This window comes from Penicillium verrucosum, assembly GCF_028828655.1.
Source record: "Penicillium verrucosum strain IBT 35672 chromosome Unknown utg000004l_segment0_segment0, whole genome shotgun sequence".
Lineage (NCBI taxonomy): Eukaryota > Fungi > Ascomycota > Eurotiomycetes > Eurotiales > Aspergillaceae > Penicillium > Penicillium verrucosum.
Genome location: NW_026643213.1, coordinates 3,482,941 through 3,509,410, shown reverse-complemented (window position 1 = coordinate 3,509,410; position 26,470 = coordinate 3,482,941). Strand labels below are relative to the sequence as shown.

General features: G+C 47.0%; 13 protein-coding genes across 13 annotated transcripts; 9 read left to right on the top strand and 4 right to left on the bottom strand.

Annotated features, from left to right (window-relative positions):
* Positions 1-704: 704 nt before the first annotated feature.
* On the top strand, positions 705-1,019 carry N7516_010608 (uncharacterized protein; the record flags this gene model as incomplete). The annotated part of the gene is made up of 1 exon (XM_057223326.1): positions 705-1,019. The coding sequence occupies one exon, from the start codon at positions 705-707 to the stop codon at positions 1,017-1,019; it is 315 nt and encodes a 104-aa protein (XP_057070547.1).
* Positions 1,020-1,512: 493 nt separating this feature from the next.
* N7516_010607 (uncharacterized protein) lies at positions 1,513-2,365 on the top strand (the record flags this gene model as incomplete). The annotated part of the gene is given in 2 exon segments (XM_057223325.1): positions 1,513-2,223; positions 2,240-2,365. 2 exon segments carry the CDS (start codon positions 1,513-1,515, stop codon positions 2,363-2,365), a joined length of 837 nt encoding a protein of 278 aa, XP_057070546.1.
* Positions 2,366-4,592: 2,227 nt separating this feature from the next.
* On the top strand, positions 4,593-4,904 carry N7516_010606 (Phosphotransferase enzyme family protein; the record flags this gene model as incomplete). Its single annotated transcript, XM_057223324.1, has 1 exon — positions 4,593-4,904. One exon carries the CDS (start codon positions 4,593-4,595, stop codon positions 4,902-4,904), a length of 312 nt encoding a protein of 103 aa, XP_057070545.1.
* A 1,066-nt stretch (positions 4,905-5,970) lies between these two features.
* N7516_010605 (class I SAM-dependent methyltransferase) lies at positions 5,971-6,489 on the bottom strand (the record flags this gene model as incomplete). Its single annotated transcript, XM_057223323.1, has 1 exon — positions 5,971-6,489. One exon carries the CDS (start codon positions 6,487-6,489, stop codon positions 5,971-5,973), a length of 519 nt encoding a protein of 172 aa, XP_057070544.1.
* A 483-nt stretch (positions 6,490-6,972) lies between these two features.
* On the top strand, positions 6,973-7,926 carry N7516_010604 (glycoside hydrolase family 16 protein; the record flags this gene model as incomplete). Its single annotated transcript, XM_057223322.1, has 1 exon — positions 6,973-7,926. The coding sequence occupies one exon, from the start codon at positions 6,973-6,975 to the stop codon at positions 7,924-7,926; it is 954 nt and encodes a 317-aa protein (XP_057070543.1).
* Positions 7,927-8,798: 872 nt separating this feature from the next.
* On the top strand, positions 8,799-10,667 carry N7516_010603 (uncharacterized protein; the record flags this gene model as incomplete). Its single annotated transcript, XM_057223321.1, has 5 exons — positions 8,799-8,873; positions 8,926-9,159; positions 9,222-9,842; positions 9,895-10,087; positions 10,153-10,667. The coding sequence occupies 5 exons, from the start codon at positions 8,799-8,801 to the stop codon at positions 10,665-10,667; spliced, it is 1,638 nt and encodes a 545-aa protein (XP_057070542.1).
* Positions 10,668-11,091: 424 nt separating this feature from the next.
* Positions 11,092-11,380, bottom strand: N7516_010602 (uncharacterized protein; the record flags this gene model as incomplete). Its single annotated transcript, XM_057223320.1, has 2 exons — positions 11,092-11,118; positions 11,210-11,380. The coding sequence occupies 2 exons, from the start codon at positions 11,378-11,380 to the stop codon at positions 11,092-11,094; spliced, it is 198 nt and encodes a 65-aa protein (XP_057070541.1).
* A 960-nt stretch (positions 11,381-12,340) lies between these two features.
* On the top strand, positions 12,341-12,931 carry N7516_010601 (uncharacterized protein; the record flags this gene model as incomplete). The annotated part of the gene is made up of 1 exon (XM_057223319.1): positions 12,341-12,931. The coding sequence occupies one exon, from the start codon at positions 12,341-12,343 to the stop codon at positions 12,929-12,931; it is 591 nt and encodes a 196-aa protein (XP_057070540.1).
* A 1,234-nt stretch (positions 12,932-14,165) lies between these two features.
* On the bottom strand, positions 14,166-14,574 carry N7516_010600 (serine/threonine protein kinase; the record flags this gene model as incomplete). Its single annotated transcript, XM_057223318.1, has 2 exons — positions 14,166-14,504; positions 14,545-14,574. The coding sequence occupies 2 exons, from the start codon at positions 14,572-14,574 to the stop codon at positions 14,166-14,168; spliced, it is 369 nt and encodes a 122-aa protein (XP_057070539.1).
* Positions 14,575-15,075: 501 nt separating this feature from the next.
* Positions 15,076-17,624, top strand: N7516_010599 (uncharacterized protein; the record flags this gene model as incomplete). The annotated part of the gene is made up of 3 exons (XM_057223317.1): positions 15,076-15,785; positions 15,855-16,739; positions 16,808-17,624. 3 exons carry the CDS (start codon positions 15,076-15,078, stop codon positions 17,622-17,624), a joined length of 2,412 nt encoding a protein of 803 aa, XP_057070538.1.
* Positions 17,625-19,746: 2,122 nt separating this feature from the next.
* Positions 19,747-20,430, top strand: N7516_010598 (class I SAM-dependent DNA methyltransferase; the record flags this gene model as incomplete). The annotated part of the gene is made up of 1 exon (XM_057223316.1): positions 19,747-20,430. One exon carries the CDS (start codon positions 19,747-19,749, stop codon positions 20,428-20,430), a length of 684 nt encoding a protein of 227 aa, XP_057070537.1.
* Positions 20,431-22,103: 1,673 nt separating this feature from the next.
* Positions 22,104-23,255, top strand: N7516_010597 (Zn(II)2Cys6 transcription factor domain-containing protein; the record flags this gene model as incomplete). The annotated part of the gene is made up of 1 exon (XM_057223315.1): positions 22,104-23,255. One exon carries the CDS (start codon positions 22,104-22,106, stop codon positions 23,253-23,255), a length of 1,152 nt encoding a protein of 383 aa, XP_057070536.1.
* Positions 23,256-25,453: 2,198 nt separating this feature from the next.
* Positions 25,454-25,946, bottom strand: N7516_010596 (uncharacterized protein; the record flags this gene model as incomplete). Its single annotated transcript, XM_057223314.1, has 2 exons — positions 25,454-25,554; positions 25,610-25,946. 2 exons carry the CDS (start codon positions 25,944-25,946, stop codon positions 25,454-25,456), a joined length of 438 nt encoding a protein of 145 aa, XP_057070535.1.
* Positions 25,947-26,470: the final 524 nt, after the last annotated feature.

Below are 26,470 nucleotides of genomic sequence, written 5' to 3'. Positions count from 1 at the left end.
CTCAATTGTAGCAAACAAATAGCAAATAGCAAATAATATACAAACCCCTGCATGATTAGTTTTACCAATTAACAATTCTTCTCCTGCTTTCTCCCACTCTCAGTAGTAATCTAAACCCATAGATTACTCAACAAGAGTGGATCTAAATTATTGCCTGGCAATACGAACCAGGCATCACCAGATATTTGCTATGTGCGCCGCAGAACATACTCGCTGGCGGAATCAGCATATCATGAGACGATCGCAGTCAATTCCTAGCACCCCTCGCGCCCCCGTCACCCCTCGAGCCGGGACTAGGGCAACCCTCTCCTTACCAGTCAGATCTCGCATACGATACATAGAACGCCCGGCGAAGCAAGTACGACCATTCCGCCAGAGAGATCGACCGAGCCATACTCCAAATGAGAGAGTTATGTGTCGGGTGACGATTCCATCTTCAGTCAACTGACTCTTACCCCAACATCATGCCGCCGCGAACACCTCCCCTCACACAGCCAGATTTGCCAAACCGGCAGCAAGTAATTGCCGAGGATAACAGTACATAGTAAGGATCCCTTCCAGGTACATTCAGTTCAACGACTAACAATGATACAAGCTGTCCACTAGAGGAATCCAGTCATCACACCATTAGGGCCCCGAGCCAAATTCCCGCCGGGGAGGCCGGGGGAGAAGATAAGAATCCCGGTCCCTAGGGGGAATATGCAATGACGGTGCCATGGAAGGTGGTGAGCAACGCCAGGAAACTCAAGACACGAGCAATTGCCACACTAAAGCAAGCCACTGCTGTGAGGGAGCCTCTCCAGAGGTCCACGACACACTACACCGGAAAACGCCTGGACGAATGCATCGGCAGGAAAGCTGCAAATGTCGAATCAATCTTAATTCAGATTGTGGGAGAAGTATCACAACAAGAATGCACAAACTGTCTCAAAAATGATGGACCTTGGGCAAAGTGTGTCCGTTGTGATTTCTTCCAGTTGACCCTTGTTCCTGAGACCCACCGTAACACTCCGCGCTAAGAATCTTTAACGCCTTATATAAGTCTATCCTAAAAGATTGAGGTAGTCAGAAAACGTTCCATCAAAAAGAGTAGTGATATAGTCGCCTTTGATCCTTCGCTAGCCATATTATCGAGAACCGACCGTAACCAAGCTTTCTAAGGACCTCATAGCGACAATAGGCAAACAGAATGGAATCCGCCGAGTCGGTAAAGGTTGCGGTCTTCCTCAGAACGGTGACTAGCCATCGCCAAGTAATCGGGGAGGGTGGATATCTGAAAACCAGGTGTCGAGGGTATTAGGTTGTGCCGAAGACGTTGGCTGACTGTCTTGAGCATCAAAATGGTCTGTAGCATGCCAAGAGATAAATGTCTCAGAGCCTACGGTGATATCCAATGACATTTCACCGTAGCCTGTAGGGTGGCCTAAGCGGTCAATGCGCTCGTGCGAAGGGATCCTACATCACCCCGAGATAAAAATCGCACTATCTTGAAAGCTATCATCGAAGTTAATCATGAATAGCGGTGATGATCTACTACGTCCTCAAGAATTAGCCTCGTTTCAAGTTTCAGCCCTTTCTCAGTCGACATGGCAGGCGTTACTCCCTTCTGCTGGTTCTTCGACTCACTTGCCATACCGCTGTAGTAGCATCAAATCGCTATTGAACCAAACGCCATCAATTCCGGAAACCACCCAAGTCATCGAAGGAGTTGAGAAGGATTCGATCTTTCTCGAAGGTTATGCGACTTGGACAGTCTCGCCGCCTAATAAACGATTGAATCACAACTGCGACTTGCCTTCGATCAAAAAGACGTCGCCGCGGAAGGTTTATATTGGAGAGTCTTGCCCAGCAGTTTGCAACTTATCAAATGTCTACTTGTCTGGATGGCCAGGGCTTCAACAGCTGACAAATTCGGCTGGTAATTACCTCGCTATGTTCGTGCTTGGCTGGTCATATATTCTTTCTGTACGATTGATAGAACTCCGGCGAAGAACAACCGAAGACAGGGTTGTCTATACCGACGATATGGCACAATGGAATCCGGCTCATGATGCAAATTCTGGTGACTATTTTGAGTTAGATATTGGGGGCGATAGTGTCGCTGAGGTGAGATGGTGGGCTGCAATTCTCGCAGGTGGACGTGGCTGGCAGGCCACCCTTACTCGAGGAAGTGAAGCTTACTTCCCACCGTGGGAATGCCATTTGAATAGTGATGCTTTTAGGGTATGTCATTATGCAGAGTTGCTTTCTTCTCTTCCCACGCTTGAACCCCCGTCTTCGGCAATTGCACGAGAGTATCTTCATAACTTCGCCCGACGTCACGATGCTTTCGATCAACTTATTTGTGCGCTGGCTGCTACCCTGACATTGCCAATGCATAATCGATTTGGAGCTACCATTGTTTTGCCTAGGCCTGTGCAGAGGGCCGGCTCGCACCAGCAAACGGAAATAATTTTTGCCGATCAAATCCCTACATTTGATGAGATTCCTCGGTATATGGCATTTTCGGGTACGTCAGGTCTGATTGCCTCGTGTCTATTTGGAGGGCTCTGGGAGCCGGGTATTCCATGCAATTTGGCTAGCCAATGGCTCGGTCCTACCATGAAAGAAATTACTCCAGCTCTTTTCCAAACGAATGAATCCTTTCCTGTTCTATGGGCCCTATCTGAACGACGCCCAAATCTAGCCTCACTATGGCTAGGCGCCACAATCACGGGCCTTTTACCCCAAATAATTCGAGTTTCTACGTCTTTCCTACCAACAATTTACCTTGAAGGGGTTACTTGGACGCAATCTCCTCAATCCTTCATGGATCCTCCTAACCATCGCCTTGTTAAATCCCACACAAAAGGTGAGAAGGTCGTGATATCTAGAGAAGATGAGTTCCGTCTCTTATTTTTGACGGATACCTTATCGGAAACATATGGAGTTCCACCACTTTGCCCTTATTCACCATTTGGCGAGGTTGATGTCCAGCATACTTCCCTTCAAGTCAGACTTCATCTCGCTTGCGACCATAGGCTAGTATATCGTTCTTGGGAATGGCAATGCCAGAAAGGGGAGACGCTAAGCCATTTTGGAGCCCCAAACAATTCACAATCGTTCAAAAGGCTGTTTAAGCATATTTCACTTCCATCAGTCTGGATTGTCATTGGAATAGCTTACGGAAGCATGTTCAACCAAAATCTTTGGAAATCCAATTTGACTCATACGGTAAGCAGAAAGTTACTTCACCTTCTTGTTCAAAGTGCGTGTTCTAGCTAACACGGGAAATTTAGCAACACAGCAGTATTGCCTTTCTAGGTAGCCTTGTAACAACATGTGTTCTACCGAGGTCTTACAAGGTTGTTGCGTATAAGCACATTCTGAATCTTCGCGCCTGGGCGACAAGGCCCATCTCGGTCTTTATCTCGAAGATACGTCCACATGCAATACACTCAAAGGAAGGAAAGAGTTTGAGTGATCGGCTTTCTAGGATTGCTACGCGTAACTTGTTCTCATGGACGCTTTTTACAGAAGGAATTCGAACGGAAGAAAAACCACTCTGGAAACACGACTGGTTGGAAATGTTGGTTGAAAGGGATCTCAGAGTTGAACCGAGTGAATCCAGCTCATCAGGGACGGAAGGCGAAACAAAAGACCAAGACATTGAGTACATTGAGCAGTGGCTAGAAGATGTCTGTGTTCATGCAACATCAGATTGCTAGTGTTCGTAGAATAAATAAGAAGGTCTTGATAAAGTTGTGGATGTAAAACCGACCTCTCACTATCTCTGTATTATGATTCAGTGCGTCCCATCCTCCCTTATGCAGCCATATGGTTCGGTTCCTTGAAAGCAAAAAAAGGTTAATTACGTATAACTTTTCAGTCGGGACTCGGAAGGAGCAAACGTACCTTTTGCTATACGGGCCGAATGCTCGGGTGTAGAATATTCAGGTGGGTGAGTATCCGCCCTAAGTGCCATAAATAGAGGAGCCGCCCATAACCAAATCATGGGCACTAGATGACAATGGTCATAGATATGTTGTTGTTTTTGTTTTTGTTTTAAGTGAGTCTATTTCCGACAGATATTCCGGACCCATCGCGGTCCGGGCCGTTTCTACCCCCGGTTGTATGTGATGGAGTTGGAAGGCGGTCTGGTAAAGGCGGTATAGTGGGGTATTCATAAAGAGTACCCACTTCCTGCGAGATATTCTCTCCAAAAGCATCATCATCCAATGAACATCAGTTAGGCCTATGGGCCCCTTTTATTATTTCGTCCTCACACTATTCAATATATGCCCGTTTATACTCCAAACATCTACATACGACCATAGGGTGTGGAAAATAGGGCTTCCCGTCCGCTCAGCCGTACTCAAGCCACACGCCGGTGAGTTAGTAGTTGGGTGGGTGACCACCAGCGAATCCTCACTGTTGTATGTTTTTGTTTTGTTTTGTTTTGGTTTATTCTTCGAGGGAAGAAGAAGACCCCTTCTTAATAAGGGTAGGTAGGTAGGAACTCCTGGGGCCGTATCCTCAACTTGCCAACAACTGTTATGTTCTTTGACACGTCGCCCATCCAACCATGCCTTTCTCCCTTCCTTATTATCGGGATGCTGGTCAATTACCAGGGCCTCTTCCCGATCAATGAGATTGAACGGGCAACGCAAACCCTCCCCAAGAGATCAGACTATGGTGGGCGCATGGTCGTAATCAGAGACAAATACGTTGTGAAATATGGCCCGCTTGTGACCGAAAATGAGGGATATACTCTAATTTTTGTTGAAAAACGACTCAGTATCGCAGTACCACGACTCTACGCCATGTACCGCGATGGGGACATCCTGTATATCGTCATGGAATACATCCCCAACATTCCTCTAGGGATGGCGTGGTCTTCGCTCACCGAGGCAAATAAAATTTGATTGTTGGACAATTGCGATATGTCTTTGATCAGATGAGAGCGCTACCATCGCCCGGATTTTATGGTAGCGTCAACGGAGGACCCGTCCCCCATAGGTATTTTTTTTTTTCTCGTGAAAAGGACGCTGCTGTTACCGGCCCTTTCCAGACGGAAGAAGAATTTGGAAAAGCCATTGCACTTCGCTCAAAAACTATATGGAGCGAATCAAATCACCATAGCTTTCTCTCCGACTATCTTGCTCGCCACCTCCCATCGGCGCTTCGCAATCATCCACCTATATTCACCCACGGAGATCTCCCTAGAGAGAATGTTCTTGTACGAAAGGTCGTTAATTCTGTCACAAATGAAGAAGAGTATGAAGTAGCTGCCCTTGTCGACTGGGAAGCGGCTGGATGGTATCCTTCGTACTGGGAATACTCTCATATCTTCCCCCTCCTGCAGTGGGTTGACGACTGGCCAGTATAGTATGTTGAGAAGATTCTTAATCCATTGTCGCTGGAAGGTGCGATGATGCGGGTTGTCTTTAGTGATCTTGAGTTTTAGAGCGAGATAACACCATGTTGACCCCGGTGTCTGTTGGTCACAACGAAATGTTGGATTGGTGTGTTTTGATCTTAATCAAGATGTGATTCGCAATGCCGCACCCAGCTTTCTTGGTAGGGAGGAGGCTCAAAGGGAGACAGACCATTGGCTGAAAGGCAAGCGCATGGATATCTACTTCCAAAGTTAAGGATTATGCTGCTCTGGAATTCCCATCCACAAATCTTAACCCATCACTACGCCAAATATGCTTCGTATGTCCCCTTTTTACCTACCAAAAAGTCCACGTCTTCCCAATGCAAGTTAATTAGCCCGACTGATTTTAAGCCGTCTCCGTTGATCATATTATGATGATATTTTTTTCCAAACATGTACGGGCCTAGCAAACCCCTCCTCGTCCCTCTCAACTTGCAGTATCCTCTCAAATCCCTGTGCCTTCAACTCATCCTCAAACGGCGGCCTGATCTGGATCGTCTTATACGTCTCTCTCAATTCTTTATTCTTCTTCGAAGCTCTTGCATAATTGCTCATAGGCTGCGGCTCCACGACGAGATAACCCCCTCATTCAGTATGCTGTGTATGTGCGCAAATAGCGTCAACATCCCGGGGTCCCCGTTGTTGAGATGGATCCACTTGGTCACAGAAAGCAGCAAGACAACGTCGAACTTGCCGAGCGCAGTACCAGTGTACGCGGACGCATCCACGAAGTCAAAGTGCTCAAATGTGCACGGTCCGTCCGGGTACGCCGCCTTCGCCTGCTCGACCAGCCACGGGTCGATATCGACGCCGACTGCGGCAGCTGCGCCACAGTGCGCTATCGCCTCGTGGGTCAATTTGCCCGCGTTGCAGCCTAGGTCTATGACTCGCGCGTTGCGGAGGATATCTGATGGGAGAATGGAAAGGCGCTCGTCTGGAACGGTGGGAGCCCGGAATTTGGCGTAATATTGGTGGTAGTTGCCATGGCGCGCGGCGAGGTGTGTAGCTTTGAAGCGCTCTGCTTTCGAGAGTTCTGTTGCGGGGGGTTGGTCATGGCATGGTTCTGCCATACTTGGAGATAGTGCGCGGAGGGAGGCACGTGTTGGTGATGATATTTGATTATGTCAAGAAAAGAGTGGAAGGATGTGAATGATGTGACCAAGGGTAAGTTTTAGTACACTAGATAGGCCGTATGTTAGGAGTTATAAAGTCTTGAAATTTTGTGATGCCAAAATTTTGCATCTATCCCATTGGTCATGTGATAGGTTATAAGTGGGCCAGGAAGTTATACGATCTGAGTCTTGTCCAGGTGGTCTAGCCGAAGGAGGCATAGTGTGTCCATTGATTAGATCCGTTCAGACTTAGGAAGGAAACAATATTTCCCGAAGTACAATGGTGAAAGGGTGTGAAAGAGAGTGAAGGAAGCTTAGGAACTCGACCCTTTGGGGCTATCCACAATATGACGTCAACTCGGTACTTGCTGTTTGTTTTTCGTCCCCCGCGTCTTCGTTGTTCCTAGGTACAACCCCCAACATCCATAGGCCGAACTCAAGATGCCATTCAGACAGGCCCTCCAGGGAATTATCGATAAAGCAGACAAGGCTTGGGATGAATTAACCCATCAAACCCCTCAGCCGGTACCGTCACACAACAACCCTCCCCCACCGCCTATTCCAACCTCTAGCAAACCACCACTAGCTTATCAGGAACAGTACTCGCAACCCCAGATCTACTGGCAGCCCAATCTACATCCTGAAGCACCCGTGTCCTCCAACTTTTACCACGAACAGGGACAACATGGATGGGGCAACAACGAGGCGCAGAATTATATCGACAGCCCACAAAACTCATTCCATTCCAGCCAGGGCGATGCATTGATCGTGCGCGCTCTGATCAACCACGGACATCCCGACCCTGCCCAGAAGTTCACCAGTGCCAGACTGTCGAGTCACCAGACCCTCGACCGACCACGGGGCTGTCTGTCGGCTAGAGTTACGGCGCCGGTGGCCCGAGGTATCTGGCCTGCCTTTTGGCTGCTGCCTAAAGACCCCTTCAAGTGGCCCGAGGATGGCGAAATCGACATTATGGAAGCGTGGAACGGCGATGCTGTCAACCACACTTGTCTTCATTGGGGCCACTTCAACGGCGAGGACTGGAACAAGCATCGTGTTCTCGAAACCCCCATCCCCAACATTAGCTCGCCGGTGGGGGTGAGGTACGATTTTATCTGGGACGAGGATGAAACAACTGGCGGGGGGCGCTTGGTCTGGTTGATTGATGGTACACCCATCATGAGGGCCGAGAAGCCGCCTGGTACAAGGAAGATGAGTGAGTTCAGAATCCTCATCAACATCGCTGTTGGAGGAAATGTCTGTCAGGGAAATATGCCCAGCGATGGATGCTACGAGACAGTGGTTCGTGAGTTGGCCATGTGGGATGCGCCGCCTGGGGGTTGGAATGAGCTCGATAGAGCTTGGGGGTACTCCAAAGATGGCAATACTATGTAATGCAAGGAAGGGAATTTACATTGCAAAGTAAATCAACTATACTCGCATCCTACTTTCTACAGAAGGTATCTCTGGCTAGGCCAGTGAGATAATTCTCTAGGCTCAAGCTTAGCATGGGATTATACCAGTCTTTTTCGGTCTCTTTTTTTATATTCTTTGGCTTCGTATCTAACCTAACCTTACAAATGACTTCTGAAAAAGAAAAGAGGAGATATTCATTCTCTATTATCGAGTGAGCAAGCCAAGTCCAGTGAGCTATTTTTGCCATTGATCCCTAGCTTATGCGTATGGTTTTGTCCTTTTGTTGGGATGGGTGTCACCTGACTCTGTGTGACAGGACTTGTAGTCTCCTCTCCCTCTTCTTCTTTTCCCCTTCTCCCTTAGCAGTGAGCAGTGAGCACTACGGAATACAGTTGCATTGTTCTCTCTCTCTCTCTCTTCTCCTGACTTCCCATCACCTTTGCGGTAGTGGCCCGTATCAAACACAAAAGAATGGTCCCCGAGTACCTCCACAATGACTATGAATGATGTGGACTGAATATGAAAAGAATTGGCGAACAATGGCTTTGTTGACCCAAAAGAAAGAGGCAAATCATTTCCCACATTCTTCTTGTCTTGATCTCGGCATGAATTTGGATGAGATGATGCCAAACGAACAGCTCCAGTTTAAATTAAGTTGAGAAGGGATCGTCGCCGAAACCGATTGGGGGCCAAAACACACGTGAACAAAATCAGATTCCACTTGAAGAGAATCTCTCACATTGATAGCCAAGATAAATCCTCATCTTCGATGTTTTTCAATGTTTTCGATGGGGGAGAATATGAGCAGAGGCTGACCATTCTACTCTCTCCCCATCACAAACCACCGCGCGATGTCTTCCTGTCATTCGAATTGCTCGGAGCCACCACCCCCCTTGTCTCCCGACAATGATATCACTGGGCCTGGAGTTCGTCCCCCTAATAACTAGCGTGTCAAGGTTATGATTCTCACAAAATCAGGTTATTACCAACTACATTGCATCTGCAGGAATCACCGTATTAATAATTCTGCTTTACTTCTTTTTGGTTTTTGACCCCGTCCGTGATCCATTCGAGAAGGATGAAAAGGCCCCAGATGACCCGCCATTCCGTCCCAATGCGATTGATCTACTAATCACGCGCAAGGTACGGGGTTGGGGTCAGAGGCGTATGAGCAAATGCCTCAAGAACAGACTAGAGAAATCATTGGTCAACGTACTGTTCTTACAACTCATATATTCGATGCTTAGCACGAGATTATCGCTAATTCATATCAGTGTGTCGTCGCAATGGGCGACCTTCAACTCGTCACAGGATTCTCAATCCTTGTCAGCGGTGCTGTTCAGCTAAGCTGCGGCCTCACTGTCTATGAATGGCAAATTGCTGTCTATCTAGCATGGTTCTCTTGTTTGACTCACCTGTCTTGTCTGATGGTCCTGCGAAGCTACCTTTACGTCCATACCTTTGGACGAACCTGGAGGCTGGTCGCGATGGGTTTACTTGCCATACTGCTGATAGTCGGGCTACTCCCCACAGCTAATTATGGCGATCTTTACAATTCACGCCCTCGTTCTTCAGACTATGCCAAGTGCTATTTGAAAATCCGCTCCTCCCCGGGTATAGCACTTTACTCAATGATCCTTTCGGTCTTGACTATAGCCATTGGGTTCATTTCTCGCGTGATGAAGTTACACAAAATGCTTTCCGTCACGCTTTGGGGAGGGCTCAGAATCCGGGCCAGTCTTCGGGCTCGAGCCATACTCCATGGCCTCTACAAGTGGTGTATAGCAGGCGGCGCCGTGCAAGGCTTACGCTTCTCTCTGGTATATCGACCTCTCTTTGCCGTCTTCCTTGTAGCACGTTTTACGTTAGACGCATGGGTCTCCATGTTTGTAGAGGTATGTTCACGTGTTATTGTTGGCCTCGCCATTATTAATTTGATCCGAACAGGCGCTGTGGCTGTTCATTGCTTTTTTCTGGGGTGTTCTCCGTCTTATGCTCGCCCTTAATGACACTCCTAGGTCTCAGGATTTGTGGACAACGACCGCAGGGCACAACAAAGGTGATTGGACTTTCGGACAAGTTGTATCGTTGGTGTTGCTGGTGGCACCGCTCATGAACCTATTGGATTACTTCGACCAAAGTATGTCTCTCTCTCTCCACACTATAGTGCCTTGAAGTGGGGAATTAACTTCCCTTTTATAATAGATCCTGCCACTGGTGCCCGAACATCGATACCTAGGAATTTTCTCGAGCCCCACGAGCCTATGAGACGTTCTTCCAGTCCTGTTCCGCCTTTATTCATGGAGGAAGTTCCAGATCCCAAAAGCCTTGATGGGAACTGGTCTAACCATCGCGAGACTCTTGGAATGGCGGTTATCTACAGTCTGATCTCAATGATGGCTTTCGTCTTGCAGCTTTTTTTGCCCTCTATAAACAAACCCCTGCTCGAGATATTGATCAGTCTAGATTGGGGTATTAAGGTGATTTTTGCGTTGACGGGCACCTATGGAGTGGTTCTGTTTTCTTTATTCCTTGAATCAAAGGTGAGCAAAGAGAGAAAGGGGACTCGACGCTGTCTGCAATTTTTGAATCTTGCGTTCTATGTGCTCAGCTTTAACTTCGGGGGTACGTATCCGCTTGGCGGAAGTCGGGTTATGTTGAATTTCATGCAACCTCTCGCCCTCGGCTTTTACGGGCTGTTGGGTATCATGTTTCGATGAGGTCTGAGTAACGGGCAGATGGTACCGAAGTCATAAATGACATGTATTAATAAACACAATCATACACCCTGGGCTATTGTCTCCCCTTTACTACTGGATTGGCCATTTTGGAAAGATATGTATAGGTCACCACAAGCATAAAGAACGCGAACCCATCAAAGTTGTCATTATGGCTCATTTTCCGGAATTCAAAAGTGAAGACCTCTCTCTAGAATTGACATTCATAGCTTCCTTCATTATGTCCTCGTTAAGTTAGGTACATTACTTGTAAAGGGACTTGACATAGTGATCCAGGTATTCCCTTTTGCTACCGACCCCAAAATCAACCGTCACGGGGGTATGTATCATGGTTGAAAGAAAGTGGTGGGGTGGTCTCAAGCCCACGATACTCGAGATCGAAATCATGAGATCCCATTCAGGACTTTCAGCGTGACAACCGACACTTCAGATACTGGTTATTGATTTAAGTGTTTCTGCATACTATGAGCTATTTTTTTTTTTTTCATGACATTTAGTGAGCGTGAAATAGATAGTAAACTCACATTTTCTGAAGCGCTGGGGCTACCAGCAGCCTCGACCTGGTTACCATCTTGGAGTGGAATAGTTGATTTTGGGTTCTTGTCGTCTTTGGGTCGACTGAACTCACGGTTAGCTGTGCAGCAGCACACTAAAGCCGCCAATCCTTCCAAAAGAAGTGCCACTGCGGAATCCATTTCTTAGGGCTTTAGGTGACAGTCATCCTCTTTCAATATAAGTTTGAATTGCAGAAAAACATGAAAATGAATAGTCCTGTCTAGATATATATATGTCTTGTGTTAGTATCAACTTAGTAGAAAATGGCCTGCAAGGCTCTGTTAGGACACCGGTATAGTATGATGACGTCAAATCAGGGGCAAACCAGTTTAGAACATCTTCCCGATTAGCACAGCCCTGTGGCAGTTCGATAAGACGTCAATGCTAAGTGGTTGTTCCCTACGTGGAGCCGGAATGCGGGTCCTTACCTTTTTTTTCAGTTGACCGATTTGACTATCTCACTACGATATACACTACATATATATATACAGTAACTATAAGTTATGGGGCTCAAGGGGACCTCGGGGCGTTCTTGGCAATTCTCTCCTGGTGATCATCCCGTGAATGGGCATAATTTGTTGGCAGCTTCTTAGGATTGAGGCTGTGAATATTGCGTTTCCACGATAAGCTTCACGATAAGCCGCTGCCAAGAACACATCTCAAATGAAATAATAATAATATAATAATTTATCTTCTACATAAATCACCAGAAACTCGAAGAACAAAAATCGAAGAGTAGTGTGCGGTTGTAAGCAGTGACAAATTATGTATAGCCATTCCACAAATTGACTTCATCATACTGAGACACCCCTTTGCTAGTCCCACTTTGAAGAACTTAGCACATTTATTAATTGGACGAGTCCGGACCCTTTTTATGTTAGCAAACTCGGTCATTTTTAATTAAGCTTGGCAGCGATACCCGGAACTTGCCCTTAGCAAATCTGGTTGGCTTTAGTTGGCCTTGGCATGGACACCCTTAGTGTATAATAAGGCCGGAACTCAGAACTTCCCTTCCTCACATCCTTCTTCCTTCGCAAAACCCCCAAATCCGATTGAAATCACTTGCGTCGACTACACCCTACCCTAAACCAGTTGCGAATATGGAAGAACTCCATGGCAGACTTTCTGTTTTTCCAGACTGGGGATATGTCATTTATCGCACGACCTACTCTGCCGAATCGAATGCTTTTTTCCCAGACATTATCAGGTTCATCGAGGCCTGTATTAAAAAGCAATTTGTGAGCGCTGGCGCTCATCGTCCTCGAAATTATGTCTCCGAAGATTGGCCTAAGTACCGATCGACGATTATGGAAGACCCTGCACAATTCCAAGGAGCATCTCTCGACGAAATTCGCACTCATTTTGAGACATGGGTGGATGCGCAAGGCATGCGAGATAAGTGGACCAAGTTTCGAATGTGCATTATTATTGATGAAGAATCTCTACAAACGCTGAAAAATGCAACTGTGGCGGAAACTGAAGCAGAGAATTTTCATGAGCCCTTAAGATATGTGAAGGTTCTTGAAGCATTCCCGGATATCGATCAGTATGATATTTTCCCCGGATGGATTAAATGCTGGACATATGCACTCTGGAGCCTCTGGGAGAATATGCAGGATGGCGACGATATGAAGATGCAACAGGCATTCATCGAAGAGGATGACCCGTGGCCGGATGTTTATATCGGGTGAATTGAGAGTGCTGATCAGTCACTTTGAAAATGATCTTTGCGGACGATCGTATGCTTCCGAGGAGCAACTAAAAAGGCCTAAGCGAAACTGCATTGGATTGCTATGGAGCGAGCGCTTATCTATTCCGGATGTTATGACATTCTTCGGATAGTTCAACGCCGTATGTTATGTCATTCATGCGATCTTCACTTTGTATATTCTGGCTTCTCACTTCCTATTTTTACAAGCAAAAAACCCCAGAGTATTGCTTTTGTGAGATGAAGTTGAGGCTTTATCGGCATGATCGATATTAGAAAGTAGCTCGAAATTAACAGATGGGAGCACAAACAACCCTATTATTATATTGACCAACTGAAGGACGACAGGGGTGAAACGGAGGTTGAAAATCCACGATTGTGGGTGTTAAGTTGGCTCTCTCGAGTCCTCGCTCATGTCTATTATTGATTCCAATGCAGTGTTGTCTAGGATACGGGAATACGATCTTTTTTTTTTCAAAGGCTAACACCGGCCGGAGTATACTACTAAACATAGACAGAAATTAGAAGCTCTAGGGTTGTGCTTTCATGTACGGCGAGATATGACGACTTACTGCCAGTCTACTTTCCTGCTATAGTCGTTACGTTCGTGTCTGGGGAATGTACAAGGGATCACATGGTGGATGACACACCCAGGACATATCCAAAACAGTGTGAAATCCGCCAAGGAAAGCAAGCCATCTAGGTTGATAAAACGATCGTTTATTACTCTGTACTCCGTACTGTAAAAATATACCAAGGTAATCAAAATCAGAAGAGCTTGGTCATTGTGGATTCGGGTTCTCCGGTTTAACCCGATAGATCGGAACGTAGCGGAGGTGGCCAGGGGTGAAATAAGTGCAGCAGAGACCCGGGGCATGCGAGGGTATATGGAAATGCACGGACCAATGCTATCAAGGATCTTAGGCCAGCCCATATAGCCAGATATGGATGGGAGTGATCAGCGATGGCAGTTCAGTTTGGCTCGTGTGCAGAGCCGCGGGACTACCGTCTGATAACGCCCCTCTTATGGTTCAGACCCACACCAAGCCGATGGTTGGTTCAAGGACGATGACTAAACATGCTGTTGTGAGGTTATACCTAGTTACCTACCTAGGTAGGTAATATGTAAACAACCTGCAGTCCGCAAATCATTTTTTTGTGGCGCTGTGATACTGACCCAATAACTGTTAGATATCAATCTATCCTCCCCGCTTGAGTCACCGCTCCATGTCAGAAAAGGCATTGAAGTCTTCGTACAACGATTTTACAGTGTCATAGCTGTCCTTCCAGCATTTGTTGATGATATCCTCGCAGAGCAGGTCATTTGTCGCTGGGAGATGCTCTGGCTCCGGCCAGCGATCGTGTTCAAAATAGTCATAGTAGAAGACCCGCCATGCTGCGATAGAATAAATGATACACCCGAGGCTGAGTATATCAACTCGTGACAATGGATCTTTCGCACAGATCTCTTCCATATCAGCATCCCAAGCATGTAGAGCGGCGTTAGCAAAGTCAACGACCTTCAAATTGCCATTCTCAACAAGTATATTGTTGGGCTTGACATCTTGGTGAAGAACTTTTCGAGAATAGATATACCAGAAAGTCTCCACTAGCGATTGAATCCATGCGGTGCGAATTGCTTCAGATGGCTCGTCATGGCTTTGAATATAGCGTTCCAGGGGTACAAAAGTATTTATGAAAATGCACGGGCCTGCGGGGAAGGTGCTCCCAGTTAGCCAGCCCAGCTGTACAGCGTACTTCAACCACCACTGCCCTCTTCAAAATGCTCAAAATGCCTAGTTTATGGAACGTTCAGTCACAATGTCATAGGCCACCAATCTTCCCCAAGTTGGAAACTACGTTGAACCGTACACCAGGTATATGGTGGTGTTGAACGCTTGGCACGGTTAATGGGACTTGCGCTAACCGGGCGAATATCGTTACTGTCTAAAGGAATGATGCGCGAGCCCAATGGCCTTTTTGATATTTACGCCCCTACCCGAGGCCCTTAAATCCGGTGGATTTCGCCCGGTCATTACTTGCCTTCGGGACATCTCTCTAGATATCCGGCCCCCAACACCTTTTGCATATCATCAACCCCCTGAAGAAATAGATTGACCCTCAAAAATGGGAAGTTCCGGGGTCCGTCGGCTGTGGGGCTACCCTCGATCCTTATTTTCTCGGCAACACTATTACGGAGTCGCGGACGACCACCAAGAGAGCCAGACCGAGCTCGGCGAAATCCGTGATCAACCATCCGCATTTTTATCTTCGTTGTCCTCGTTTTCGACAATCCCACAAAACAGCCACTCATCGATCGCAAAACCCGCTCCGGTTGCCGAGAACGATACCCTAGAACTACGTGTGAGCGAGGAAGAAACGACAGGAGCAACGAGAGCGGAGATCGTTGACCCGATACCACGCACGAGGAAGACAGCATGGATTGATGGTGTACACCACTGCGCCAGGGCTGGGGCATTTATACTCTTCCTGAACTTGATCCTTGTCTCCATTGCTGCTGGGCTGGCCAGTAGACACCCAGAGAGTGGTAGCTTCTCGACCGCAGTGTTTTATCAAGGGAGTTGCGGTTTGATAAAACGATGGAATATTATTCTGCATTTGATTATCAACGTTCTTAGCACGTGCATTCTTGCGGCAAGCAACTACTGCATGCAGACGCTTGTCGCCCCGACCCGGGAGGAGGTCGACACGTATCATGCCCAAGGGAAGTGGCTTGATATCGGGACTGCGAGTGTCAAGAACCTCTCCGCGATCGGGCGCGATCGACTAGCCTTGTGGGTGATATTGATGCTTACGGCAACGCCCTTCCATTTAATGTGTGTGCGGTAAAACGGGTGCATGAATCAGCGAACTCGCTGCTGAATATTTACTAATATCACTTATAGGTACAACTCCATAGTATTTGAATCTTTATCGACAAATTCATTTGTCGTAGTGGTTGGACCTAATGATTTGGATTCATCAAATATCTGGAATCTTACGACCCCGACATTGGATAAATGCTTCTCGCATCCTCAACCTATACAGTTGAGCTGGCATGACTTCGCCTCAGAGATCGCCCGCGGGAATTATGAGCGAATCTCTAATGAGCAATGTATCGAGACTTCCAAAATGACTCATACGGGAATTAGGGGGATCGTCGCGCTTGCAGACAACTTGGCCGTCAGCGATGGGGGGGACACATCCATTCTTCTGACAGGAATCGCCATTCTCGACATTGAAATCAATCCCTATCAAATGAATCCCTACTTGTACGACGGCAGCCCCCTGCCGGCCGCCCAATTCTTCAACCAAACTGCTAGCCTGGGTTCTGACATCACCTGCCAGTCTCATACGGTGTTCTATGGGTTGACAACTCCTGGCGTGAAGCGGTATAGTATTTCAGGATGCCTGGCGATCAAGGCTCCGGAGCACTGCCAATTGCTCTACAGCCCACCGATTTGCATTATTATCATGTTGACTGGTTGTGCAAAAGTAGCGGCAATGTTTCTCGCGGCGAGAATTGGTCGTAGTCGTTCGCCGCCCCTTTTGACGCTTGGTGATGCAGTGGCATCATTCTTAACCAGACCTGATCCCACCACGAAGGGCTTGTGCTGGCTCACAGCCGCCGATACTCATAACGACCACTGGAAGTATGCTAGTCGATCGGGTGGTTTTACAGAAATCCCGCAAAATAGCCCAGACGAGTCTATCACCTACAAACGTCTCTCAAAGCCGAAATTCTGGATGAGAGCAGCAAGCGGCTGGCGTTGGACGGCAACTCTTTTCATGTAGGTTTTCGAAAGCATACCTGGCCTGCCTAATCATCACTTGCGCGATGCTTACCAGACTAATGTAGGTGCCTTTCGTGCATAATAGTAGGAATAGTCCTCTTCAATATGGCTCTTACCGATAAGCCCCGCGAAATCTCTAGCTGGATTTCTGCAGACGATATCCAACAATGGTTCAGCTCTGATGTCGATGTTGGTAGTTACAGTATCATTGGAGGAAGAATCGAGTGGAGTATGCTGAGCGCTGTGGTGGTCGCCAACATCCCACAACTAGTCATCACCATCAGCTATTACTGCTACAATGCCGTGTTGACAAGCATTCTGGCCGCCGCCGAATACAGCTCATATGGAGTCAAACGAAAAGCACTTCGTGTCACCTGGCCCATCAAGGACAGTCAGCAGCGGTCGACTTACTGGTTGAGCGTTCCATATCGATATGTGGTGCCTATTTTGGGGCTTCATATGATTCTACACTGGCTCATCTCGCAGAGCATCTTTTATCTAGTGTTGATCCCATACCTACCGGACGACCAACCGAATCCTGAAAATATGATGAGCTCGCTCGGCTACTCATCCACGCCGATCTTTCTGTCCATTCTGGTTGGAGCCATCATGGTGCTTACATTGTTCGTGCTGGCGTTCCGCAAATTCAAGTCCGCGATGCCCCTGGCGGCGTCTTCTAGTGCTGCTATTAGTGCTGCGTGTCATCCGCCCAAGGATGAGGACTTGGACACGGCAGCTTTGGGTTTGTTAAAGTGGGGGCAGACGATCTCACCACCAGCTTGGATGATGGAAAGAGTTCACAGTATTGACGACCAGCATGGACACTGTAGCTTCACGTCGTTGGATACAGTGAGCCCCAGTTTGACGAAAATGTATGCATAGATAGAAATATAGAAAGTAGATAATGCACAGTTTTCGTGATACAATCATTTTATATTTTCTCCAGCAAAGAGGATCATGAAGTAAAAGTTCGGAAGTAATTATGTCTGCGAAATGGGTGATAAAGGCGAGAATCAGTATTGAGGAACGATAACATGAGAGAAACACATCTCTGCGCGAATCTATTTTTGAAATTGCAAGTTAATTGTAACTCCCAGCTCCATCTATTATACGAATTGTCCGGATAGAAGAATCTGCGGCAATTTCGAAAATCTCGTAGAGATGCGAAGCGATCTCGACCTTTCTCGTTTTCCATTTGTACCTTCGAGTTATGAACTAGAAAGGAATATGAAAACGGCAAGATTGGTGATCGAAGATCGCTGGGGATTTGGGATAGGGCAGCAAGAAAGTTCAAAGCATTTCCGAACTCGCCTAGTATATTCCCTGTAGCGAGAGTAGAATATCACTGATCGGACTGTCTTCTCTAAGTATTGTGTGCTCCCTCGTGGGGTCGTAGCTCGGTCGTTCTGCCCATCAAGTCCTTGTTGTTGTCGATTGGTTGATGAAGACATCTGTAAGGTGGTCTCCGAATGTCCCCACAGAAGACGTTAGAGACGGTACTAGTGACAAGATAGACAAGAAGTAATATCATATCAAAGTTTATTCGAACTCGATGAAATTAAGCGAATGGCCTGGAGGGATCATATATCCTGTTAGGGTGGATGTCACCTGACCCTGTGTGACAGGACTGTAGTCTCCTCTCCCTCTTCTTCTTTCCCCCTTCTTCCTTAGCAGTAAGCAGTTAGCAGTTACGAATACAGTAGTTGCATTGCTCTCTCTCTCTCTTCTCCTGGCTTCCTGGCTTCCCATCATATCCCTATGGCGTTCGGCATAAATTGATCCTCTGCCCAGGTGACTTACCGGTATTACATAACCTAGCTATGCAACCTTTCCATGGATGTTCTCTCGGTACCACCTCCATCCAGACTTCCATTGAGGGACGAATAGAAAGCTAGGTTCCCGAAAGGGAAGGTATCACGACGCCTTGAAAATCATGATCACAACCGTACATACGCGATCTGCGCATGCACAAATACGGCCTACGGAGTCCGACAGAATGGAACCGTCACTGGCCATCAATGAATCTTCGCTGGCTACCGCGGCAAATTATTTTTCTCCCACTTCGCACCTGGGATTCATTTCTATTGGATCGAATGGGATGCAATGCTGGCCTCGGAACCGACTGGAAAACGCAGTATCCAATCACCACTAGGCAATGATGCATCGGTGGATGCAAAGAGCACAGACGAGAAAATGAGGTTGATCAATCTACGGCTAAGTGCCCCATTTCTCCGGACTGGACCCTGGAATAGGTTCAGGCTAAGATGGAGCCAACCCTATCTGGGAATTAGATCGCCACTTTAGTGGGAAGCCCGGTGGGGGCCCCTCCACGTCAATCTAATCTTGATTGACGGGGGATATCTGGATGAGAACAGGTAGCATGTTCTGACCAGATCGGATGATTGGCCAAGCGGTGGTCTCCTTGGCATTGGCTGACTGGCGGGGAAGCGTGTTCCAAAGAGAAAACAAGGTCAAAGAGAAAACAAAGTCAGTGGGAAATATAATTCACTCAATTGATTTCTAGTCTTTCCGTATAACTGAAGGCAAAGCCTCAAGTCGACACGATGCTTGCTGCTACAAAATCGGACTTTGTGTCTTCAATTCTGCGGGATTAATTAAATAAAACAGAGGTGTTCTCATTTCCTCGGGACCCAGGCAACAGCCTAGAGGGGTACATACCTAGCGCAGGAACATGCATCGTGCCTAGGCCCAGGCTCAACACGTCTGAGACTACATTCCACCGACATCATAGATCGCCGCAACTTCACTCTTTTGGGCCTATTCGCTAATAACCCCGCATCACGCCATAAACCCGAGGCTATGTCTAAGTTATATCCGCAATGCCATACAGCTCGCACCTGCTATAAGAAGGGCGTGGCACATGGTTGGAAACAGGCTATTCACTCAATTCTAACCTCTTAGGCCAGACATTACCAACATTATCCCACCACCCTAGATAATTCACCGAAGTCCCTTCTTCAGCAACCCAACTCAACCTTTCACAATGTTGGCCCCAACCCCAATCCAGGCTAAGGCCTCAGGCTCGTCTAGCGAACTATACCTCAGTCAGGCCCGCGCCAGCGGCAGCACCGAAGATTGCATGGCGCTATACGAGAAATGGGCAGCCTCATACGACGAGGAAGTCGGAGACAGTGCTCAAAACTACGTTGCTCCCGTGCTTGTCGCTCAAGCCGCCGTCAAATACGGACTCTCAAACGGCGCCACAAACAGCGTGATACTTGATGCCGGTTGCGGGACAGGACTGGTGGGAGTGGCTCTTTCAATGGCCAAGGCCAAAGCAATCGATGGCATCGATCTATCTCCCGCCATGCTTTCTGTCGCAAGGAAGACAGGCATCTACCGAGATCTCACAGTGGCAGACATGAACCGACCGATCAACAAGGCGGATGGAACATACGATCTCGTGTCTTGTGTGGGGACTTTCACTCTTGGCCATGTTGGGCCGGACCCTGCTTTGCGTGAACTTGTGCGTGTCGCTAAGAATAAGGGCGTTGTTGTTTCAACGATTCTGAAAGATATTTGGGTGCCTGGAGGGTTCCAAGCTGAGGTCGAGAAGTTGGTGGCGGAGGGATTGGTGAAGGTTGTCACTGAGGAACTCATAGACTATGTAAAGGGACACGGCGACGAGGCTGTGTTGCTCATTCTAGAGAAGATCGATCGCGACTGAACGAGACCGCCATACCAATCACCACGCAAAGCCCCAGCGACTTACAGCCCTTGCAACACAAATTGATCGGCTTTCAACTCCTTCCAATGCGACATACAAAGATGGGATTTCAACACCCAACCCCAATGCAACACTGCGATCGGCTCTAGATGCACCCGACTTTAGCTCTGTTGAAGCAGCTTTACATTCTTAGAATATATTTAAATCAATAAATCCTAACAAACTAAATAAGATTATATCGTGAGATTCGGGGGAATCCTCGTTGGAATACGACGTTTATACTCCGTACTCCCCTCTATGCATCCGCTTTCCTTTATACATCCGACTTTATCCGGCTTCATGAATCCCCTGTGCAGGCGGCTGGTATGTAGTTCATTTTGAGCCTTTGTCAATAATGTACAACATACAGGATGCGGGGTAATTGGCAAAGCCAAGACGGAGCAGAGACACCCGCGATATATGATTTGCACTCAACACGATAGGGATCATTGTATTTGTGAAATCCGGGGATCGGGATCCTTGGCGTGTCTCACATTTATCAAACTGACGTTATACATTTACGTGATACCTAAGGCCCAAGTTAACTTGAGAAGGATACTGCCAAAATGCCATGTTTATGGTCTATTCATTTCATATAAACATGAAAGACCGAAGAAAAACCAACCAACACCACGCTGTGCGATAAGGGCCATGGACAGACCACCCATCCTAAATTCAAATGGATGGTATCATATAATGTTTATAAGAGCCCTAAGCACGCGAAGGGAGAGGGGTTTAATGAGGTAGTTATCGATGCCAGCCATAGTAGCTTGGTACTGGAAATAAGTGGAGGAAACTTGTCTTTGATAGCCATACAACACCATCAATGATGACTCAATCTAGACAACACCTTGATCGTTGTGTGATATTCCTATATGACATTCGGTTATCAGCCGTTTGTACGAGAAAAGGTAACAATCGATTGACAGGTGAGTGTAGCATACCCGGAAAAGAATACATATGTATACGGGAGAGAACATTCTAAGTTGAACTTGGAAAAAAAGGAAATATCTGAGATTTGGTCGGATAACAGGATTTCAAAGAAGACCTTTTGTTAGAGATGTATAGTTCCTTAAGTTAGGCACCCAGTGCGTTTGTCTTGTTGAATTTCTATCAAATCATCTAGGCGGGAATGTTGATATCGATTATATATTTACTTCTAATACTAGTATTTCGGCAATAACGTCTAAGCCTTTGGGATATATTCCAAGGTTGCTCTGTACACACTCTGCACATACATAAAATACCACAATTTTACTGAGAATGCCATACATATCGTTGTTGAACATTATCCCATGCATGCATGTTTGCCATTTGTATGTTTGCTAGTTTCTTTGCTATTTGCTTGTTTCCTACAGAATGAGCTTTGTTCAGATCGTTTAAACAGGGTATATAAACCCCTACATTCCTAGTACAATTAATGATTCTTCTAATTTCTCCTCATAGGGTAGTAATCTATACAATAGGTTATGCTCAACAACCATACCTCGTATACTTCTGAAATTGTTCTGGACCAGGTCACATGATACGGGGAAATATGTCAATGTCACCGATAATTTCTTCCTTACATTTATTCATTTATCCACAGCCATCTTCATGATTGGTCTCCTGTGGGATGTCAATTAACTTTAAACATGCCTCTCCGCGCGCATACCAAATCCCGCAACGGATGTGATCAATGCAGAAACAGGCGGGTTAAATGTGACGAGCAGGGTCCACCATGCTCAAACTGTACGACCCGCCAGTTGAAATGCACATATTTGAAAGTCGCCGCCCGTCGCGCTACCCATCTTACCCCACCGCGTCTTCTAAATGGCCACGGCTCGCCCGTAGCAGCGATACCCGGTCCAGCCACTCCGATCTCACCAACCCAAACAAACTCATTCGGCATCGACAACCTAGAATTAATGCACAAGTTCTCAACAGACACATACAAAAGTCTCTGTCTCAGCGACTCAGAAATAGAAATCTGGCAAATAATCGTCCCAACACTCGCCTTCAAACATGATTACCTGATGGGTGGGATCTTAGCGCTAGCCTCAATGCACATCGCAACAACATGCGTGCCATCAGAAACAGCACTCCTATACCACGAGGCAGGACTACAGTACTACAACCGCAGCCTAACGCCATTCCGAAACGCAATCGATAGTATCACGCCGCATAACTGTAACGCGGTATTCGCGCATTCGATCGTCATGATCGCGATCAGCGTCGCGTCACCCCGACTAACCGCCACGAAAGACGAGTGCGCCAGTATCACAGAGAACATCGTGATACTGTTCGAGCTATTACAGGGCGTGAAGAAGATCCTGCAAGTCAGCAAGGCGTGGATTAAGCTGGAATTATTCACGCAGGGCCCATATTGGAACAGCACCCCCACTGAACTTGATCCTGATACGGAGGCTGCGCTGACGCATCTGGCGGCCTTGAATGATCATGTTATGATTGGGATTTACTTGGAGCAGCATCGCATTAATAAAAATGTTATTGCGCATTTGAGGCATTGTTATGCTAAATTTGCGCACTCGGCAGATCCCGCACCGGTTCTTGCTTGGCTTGCGGCTGTTGACAAGGATTTTGTCGATAGTCTCCGGTGTCGACAGCCGTTTTCGTTGCTGATTCTCATGTATTGGGGGGTGTTGTTGAGGGAACTTGATGGGCATCGGTGGTGGGCGCGAGATTCAGGTAGAGCGCTGGTTTCAGAGTTGTTTGAGGCTTTGAGGTCTGGGGATCCGAGGTGGGGGGCTGCTCTTGGTTGGGTGCAGCGGAAGATGAGGCTTTGAGCGTTGGAATGATGACTAGGTCATCCCAAAATCAACACAGTCGCCCACATGACGCATAGTCGGGTCGCTAATACATTGTACATATAGCATTCTTGAAGCGATTTACACAATTACACGATTGCTTTCTGCTGGTCAGGATTGGGAATTGCCCCAACAAACGTGGATGTCAACTTCGGATTTCCTCCCGAGGTCGTCAAGGGCCAACCTTGGAACCTCATCTAGATAACCAATATAGGGACCTCTATACTCCGTACCGACTACACAACTAGATCGTGCGGTTGATGAATCACAAGAGGATAGGGTTTCAGACTGCAAAGTAACTTGCTCAACCAACTAGCCTACAAATGACACGAAACGGTCGAAGACTCCACAGCCTCGTCACCCGTAGCTCTTAGCGCTGACCTTGAAATGACCTTTATGGTATACAGGGCAGTTTGGCAGCGACGTGTCACACGCATAGAAAGGTGTGTCCCTCTAGGCCAGCGGCAATCCTGCCCTGGCGAGATCAACAACGCAATTCAGAAAGTTGAAATATCCACCGAGGGCGATCTATAGTATCTCAGACCATAGGGTGGCCGCTAATCCTACACGATATGCGTGGTGAAACGAAAGGGGCTCTAGCGGGAAATAGTGGGCATCTTTGTGTAGCTGGGGCATGCGGCTGACCGCGGGGACTCTCGCAATTTGGACCAATAGCTTTATCTTCTCGGCGATGTACATATATGGTGGTGAAGACTTGGTCAGTTCTGTTAGAGGAAATAGTCTTGCATGGTGGGAGTAGTTATCGAATATAGGTGCAATATCAGGCTCTTCCCTGCAATCCCTTTCTCCGTCTGGGTGGAAGCCTCACTAAATATTACTAGATGGACGCCTGGTTGTCTCTTTTAGTATGTTTTGATCTGCTTTAGTGTGTTTAATATGTTTTAGATTCTCTTAGTATAGAATCTAACCCCCGCAGTTGGTCCAACCTGAGTTTCCACGGTTGGTAGTACCTATGTACTTGATTTCCTCTGCCACTTTTTGGTGTTCTCTTTCCGTATTAGTGCTCAGGCCTTGCCGCTTTTTGCTCACTGAGTAAATCCCAGCACGCCCCTGAGCGCCCTGATCTGCTCACTGAGCATCACCTGGTAATCACCTGAGCACCCGAATCCACTCACTGACCATGATTACAACCCCAACTACACAAGCCACATAGCCGAGTGTCTCTACCCTCGGGTGTAGCCCCTCAGTCGGAGAAAATTAATCGGCGCTTCCAATTTGACAGGGCTGTGCCGTCGATTATTATCCGCCGATACTGCTCTGGAGGGGTTGTCACCATCATGGGATCAATCAGAACATAGCAAGCCCAGTAATAGATCTCGACATCATCATGATCAGAAAGGATGCTTGTGTTAGGTCCTAAGACACCTACGAAAAGATTATTAGTTACCTGACTGACGATATTATGCACTAGTTGGTTGGGGATACTCTTGATTTTCTCTTTCTTTCTTTCTTTCTTTCTTTCTTTCTTTCTTTCTTTTTTTGGTAACATGGAAGTGCGTTTATTGCTGCACATGTGGGAAAGCACCACATGCAACGATGGGAACCACTATTGCTAAATTGCTAAATTACTCTTTTCTTAAAGAATAGTTTGTTTCAAGCCTACGTAGGCGTCATCACATCGTTCCAATTGATCTGCAATGTATGGCCACGAAACAGAAGGATTCCTCATGTAAATACAATTTTATTGATGTGTTCAAGGCCCTTGGGTATTTTATGCGGACTTCAGGAACAGAGATACTTCCAGCGTCTGGGCTTTGGTGTTTCCTCTGCTAGGAGTTACCGATAAGACAGAATGAGTACAAGTGCTCCGATAAGTGAACGAGAAACTGGCGCTTTTCCCGCCAGCAAATTTGACTAGCTCAAGTATTGCTCCCACAGCCGACAGAAAAAGCGAAGAAGTCCCGCGGTGTCCCCATCACGTATTAATGAAAGAAAAACCAAGGCGACTGCAATGCCATAGTGTATGTGTAGCGGTGGTGGCTGCCAATTTATTTCCCAATTGGAACATGGTTGATTTTATATTTCCACCGCACACGTCATCGGGGTGACAATGACTCGAGATACTTGTACGAGTTTCAACATCGTCAGCCTCCTCCTACCGGAGTCACCACCCCTCCCTTTCCTAATCCGGTGATCTCATACAATGTGAACCAAACCTACTCAGATTTCTTGCCATGTAACGGGTGTGCAAGCCTCTCCATTACCTTCTCCATAGTACCTTGCTCGCCCCTGCTGCCCTTAGCTTCAGTCGAATCACCTATAGTCTTATTAGAGTTGTCCAAAGCGAACAAATTATCTTAGTGAAAGCTTACCAGAGTGCGATACATCGGCGGCTTTGCCAGTCTCCATTTCTTTCTTGAATTCTTCTGCCGTGTGCGGCGGTTGACCTTGAGGACCCTTCAGTGTTTCTCTGCTGACGTGGTGGTCCTCCATGATCTCAGCAGTGCCGCGACGGCCTTGGTCCATGGTCTTCTCGGCATTCTCTTGGTTCTCGGCTCTCCCTGAATTCACTGCATAGTCCTTACTCTCGGAGTTCTCAGGCTGGGAGACACGCTGGGAAAGACTCTGGGACGTGCGGTCTTGCTGAGGTACTTGTGGCGCGGTGCTTCCTGAGGGGAGAACTTCGGGTTCTTTATGGGAGAAAGACATTGTGGTTGAGTTCGTAGGATATGAATCTGTGGCTAGTCCAGTACCCAGAGATATCTTGGCTATATATCCTTGGATCCTATACTATGACGTGGATGACGTCATTAGAGTATATATAGGGAAATGGCTGCCCCACTGGGCTGGGGCAACTCGAGTAAACCAATAAAATAAGGCTTTACTCCCGAGCAGGACGAAGGTTTGATCTAGATGATTGCAATCTCTTGCTAATGGTTAGTGAAGCAGAAGGATCTAGTAACTATTTATAGTATAGGATCCTCCATATCTTAAGTAGCTCGCTATATCTAGTACCTATAATCCTAAACTCTCTATTAAGCTTACCCTAGGATATATATATTTCTTTCTTAGAGCAACTGAACTTTCAATACCACGATATTCCAGTTTTTCGATTGCCTCGGAATTGATATACATTGTCAAAAAGCCTTATCAATAGCTATCAACCGACAACCAAACCAAATTAGAACGTTGTTGCTAAAATACACATAAGAAGATACTTCTTTGGGTATGGT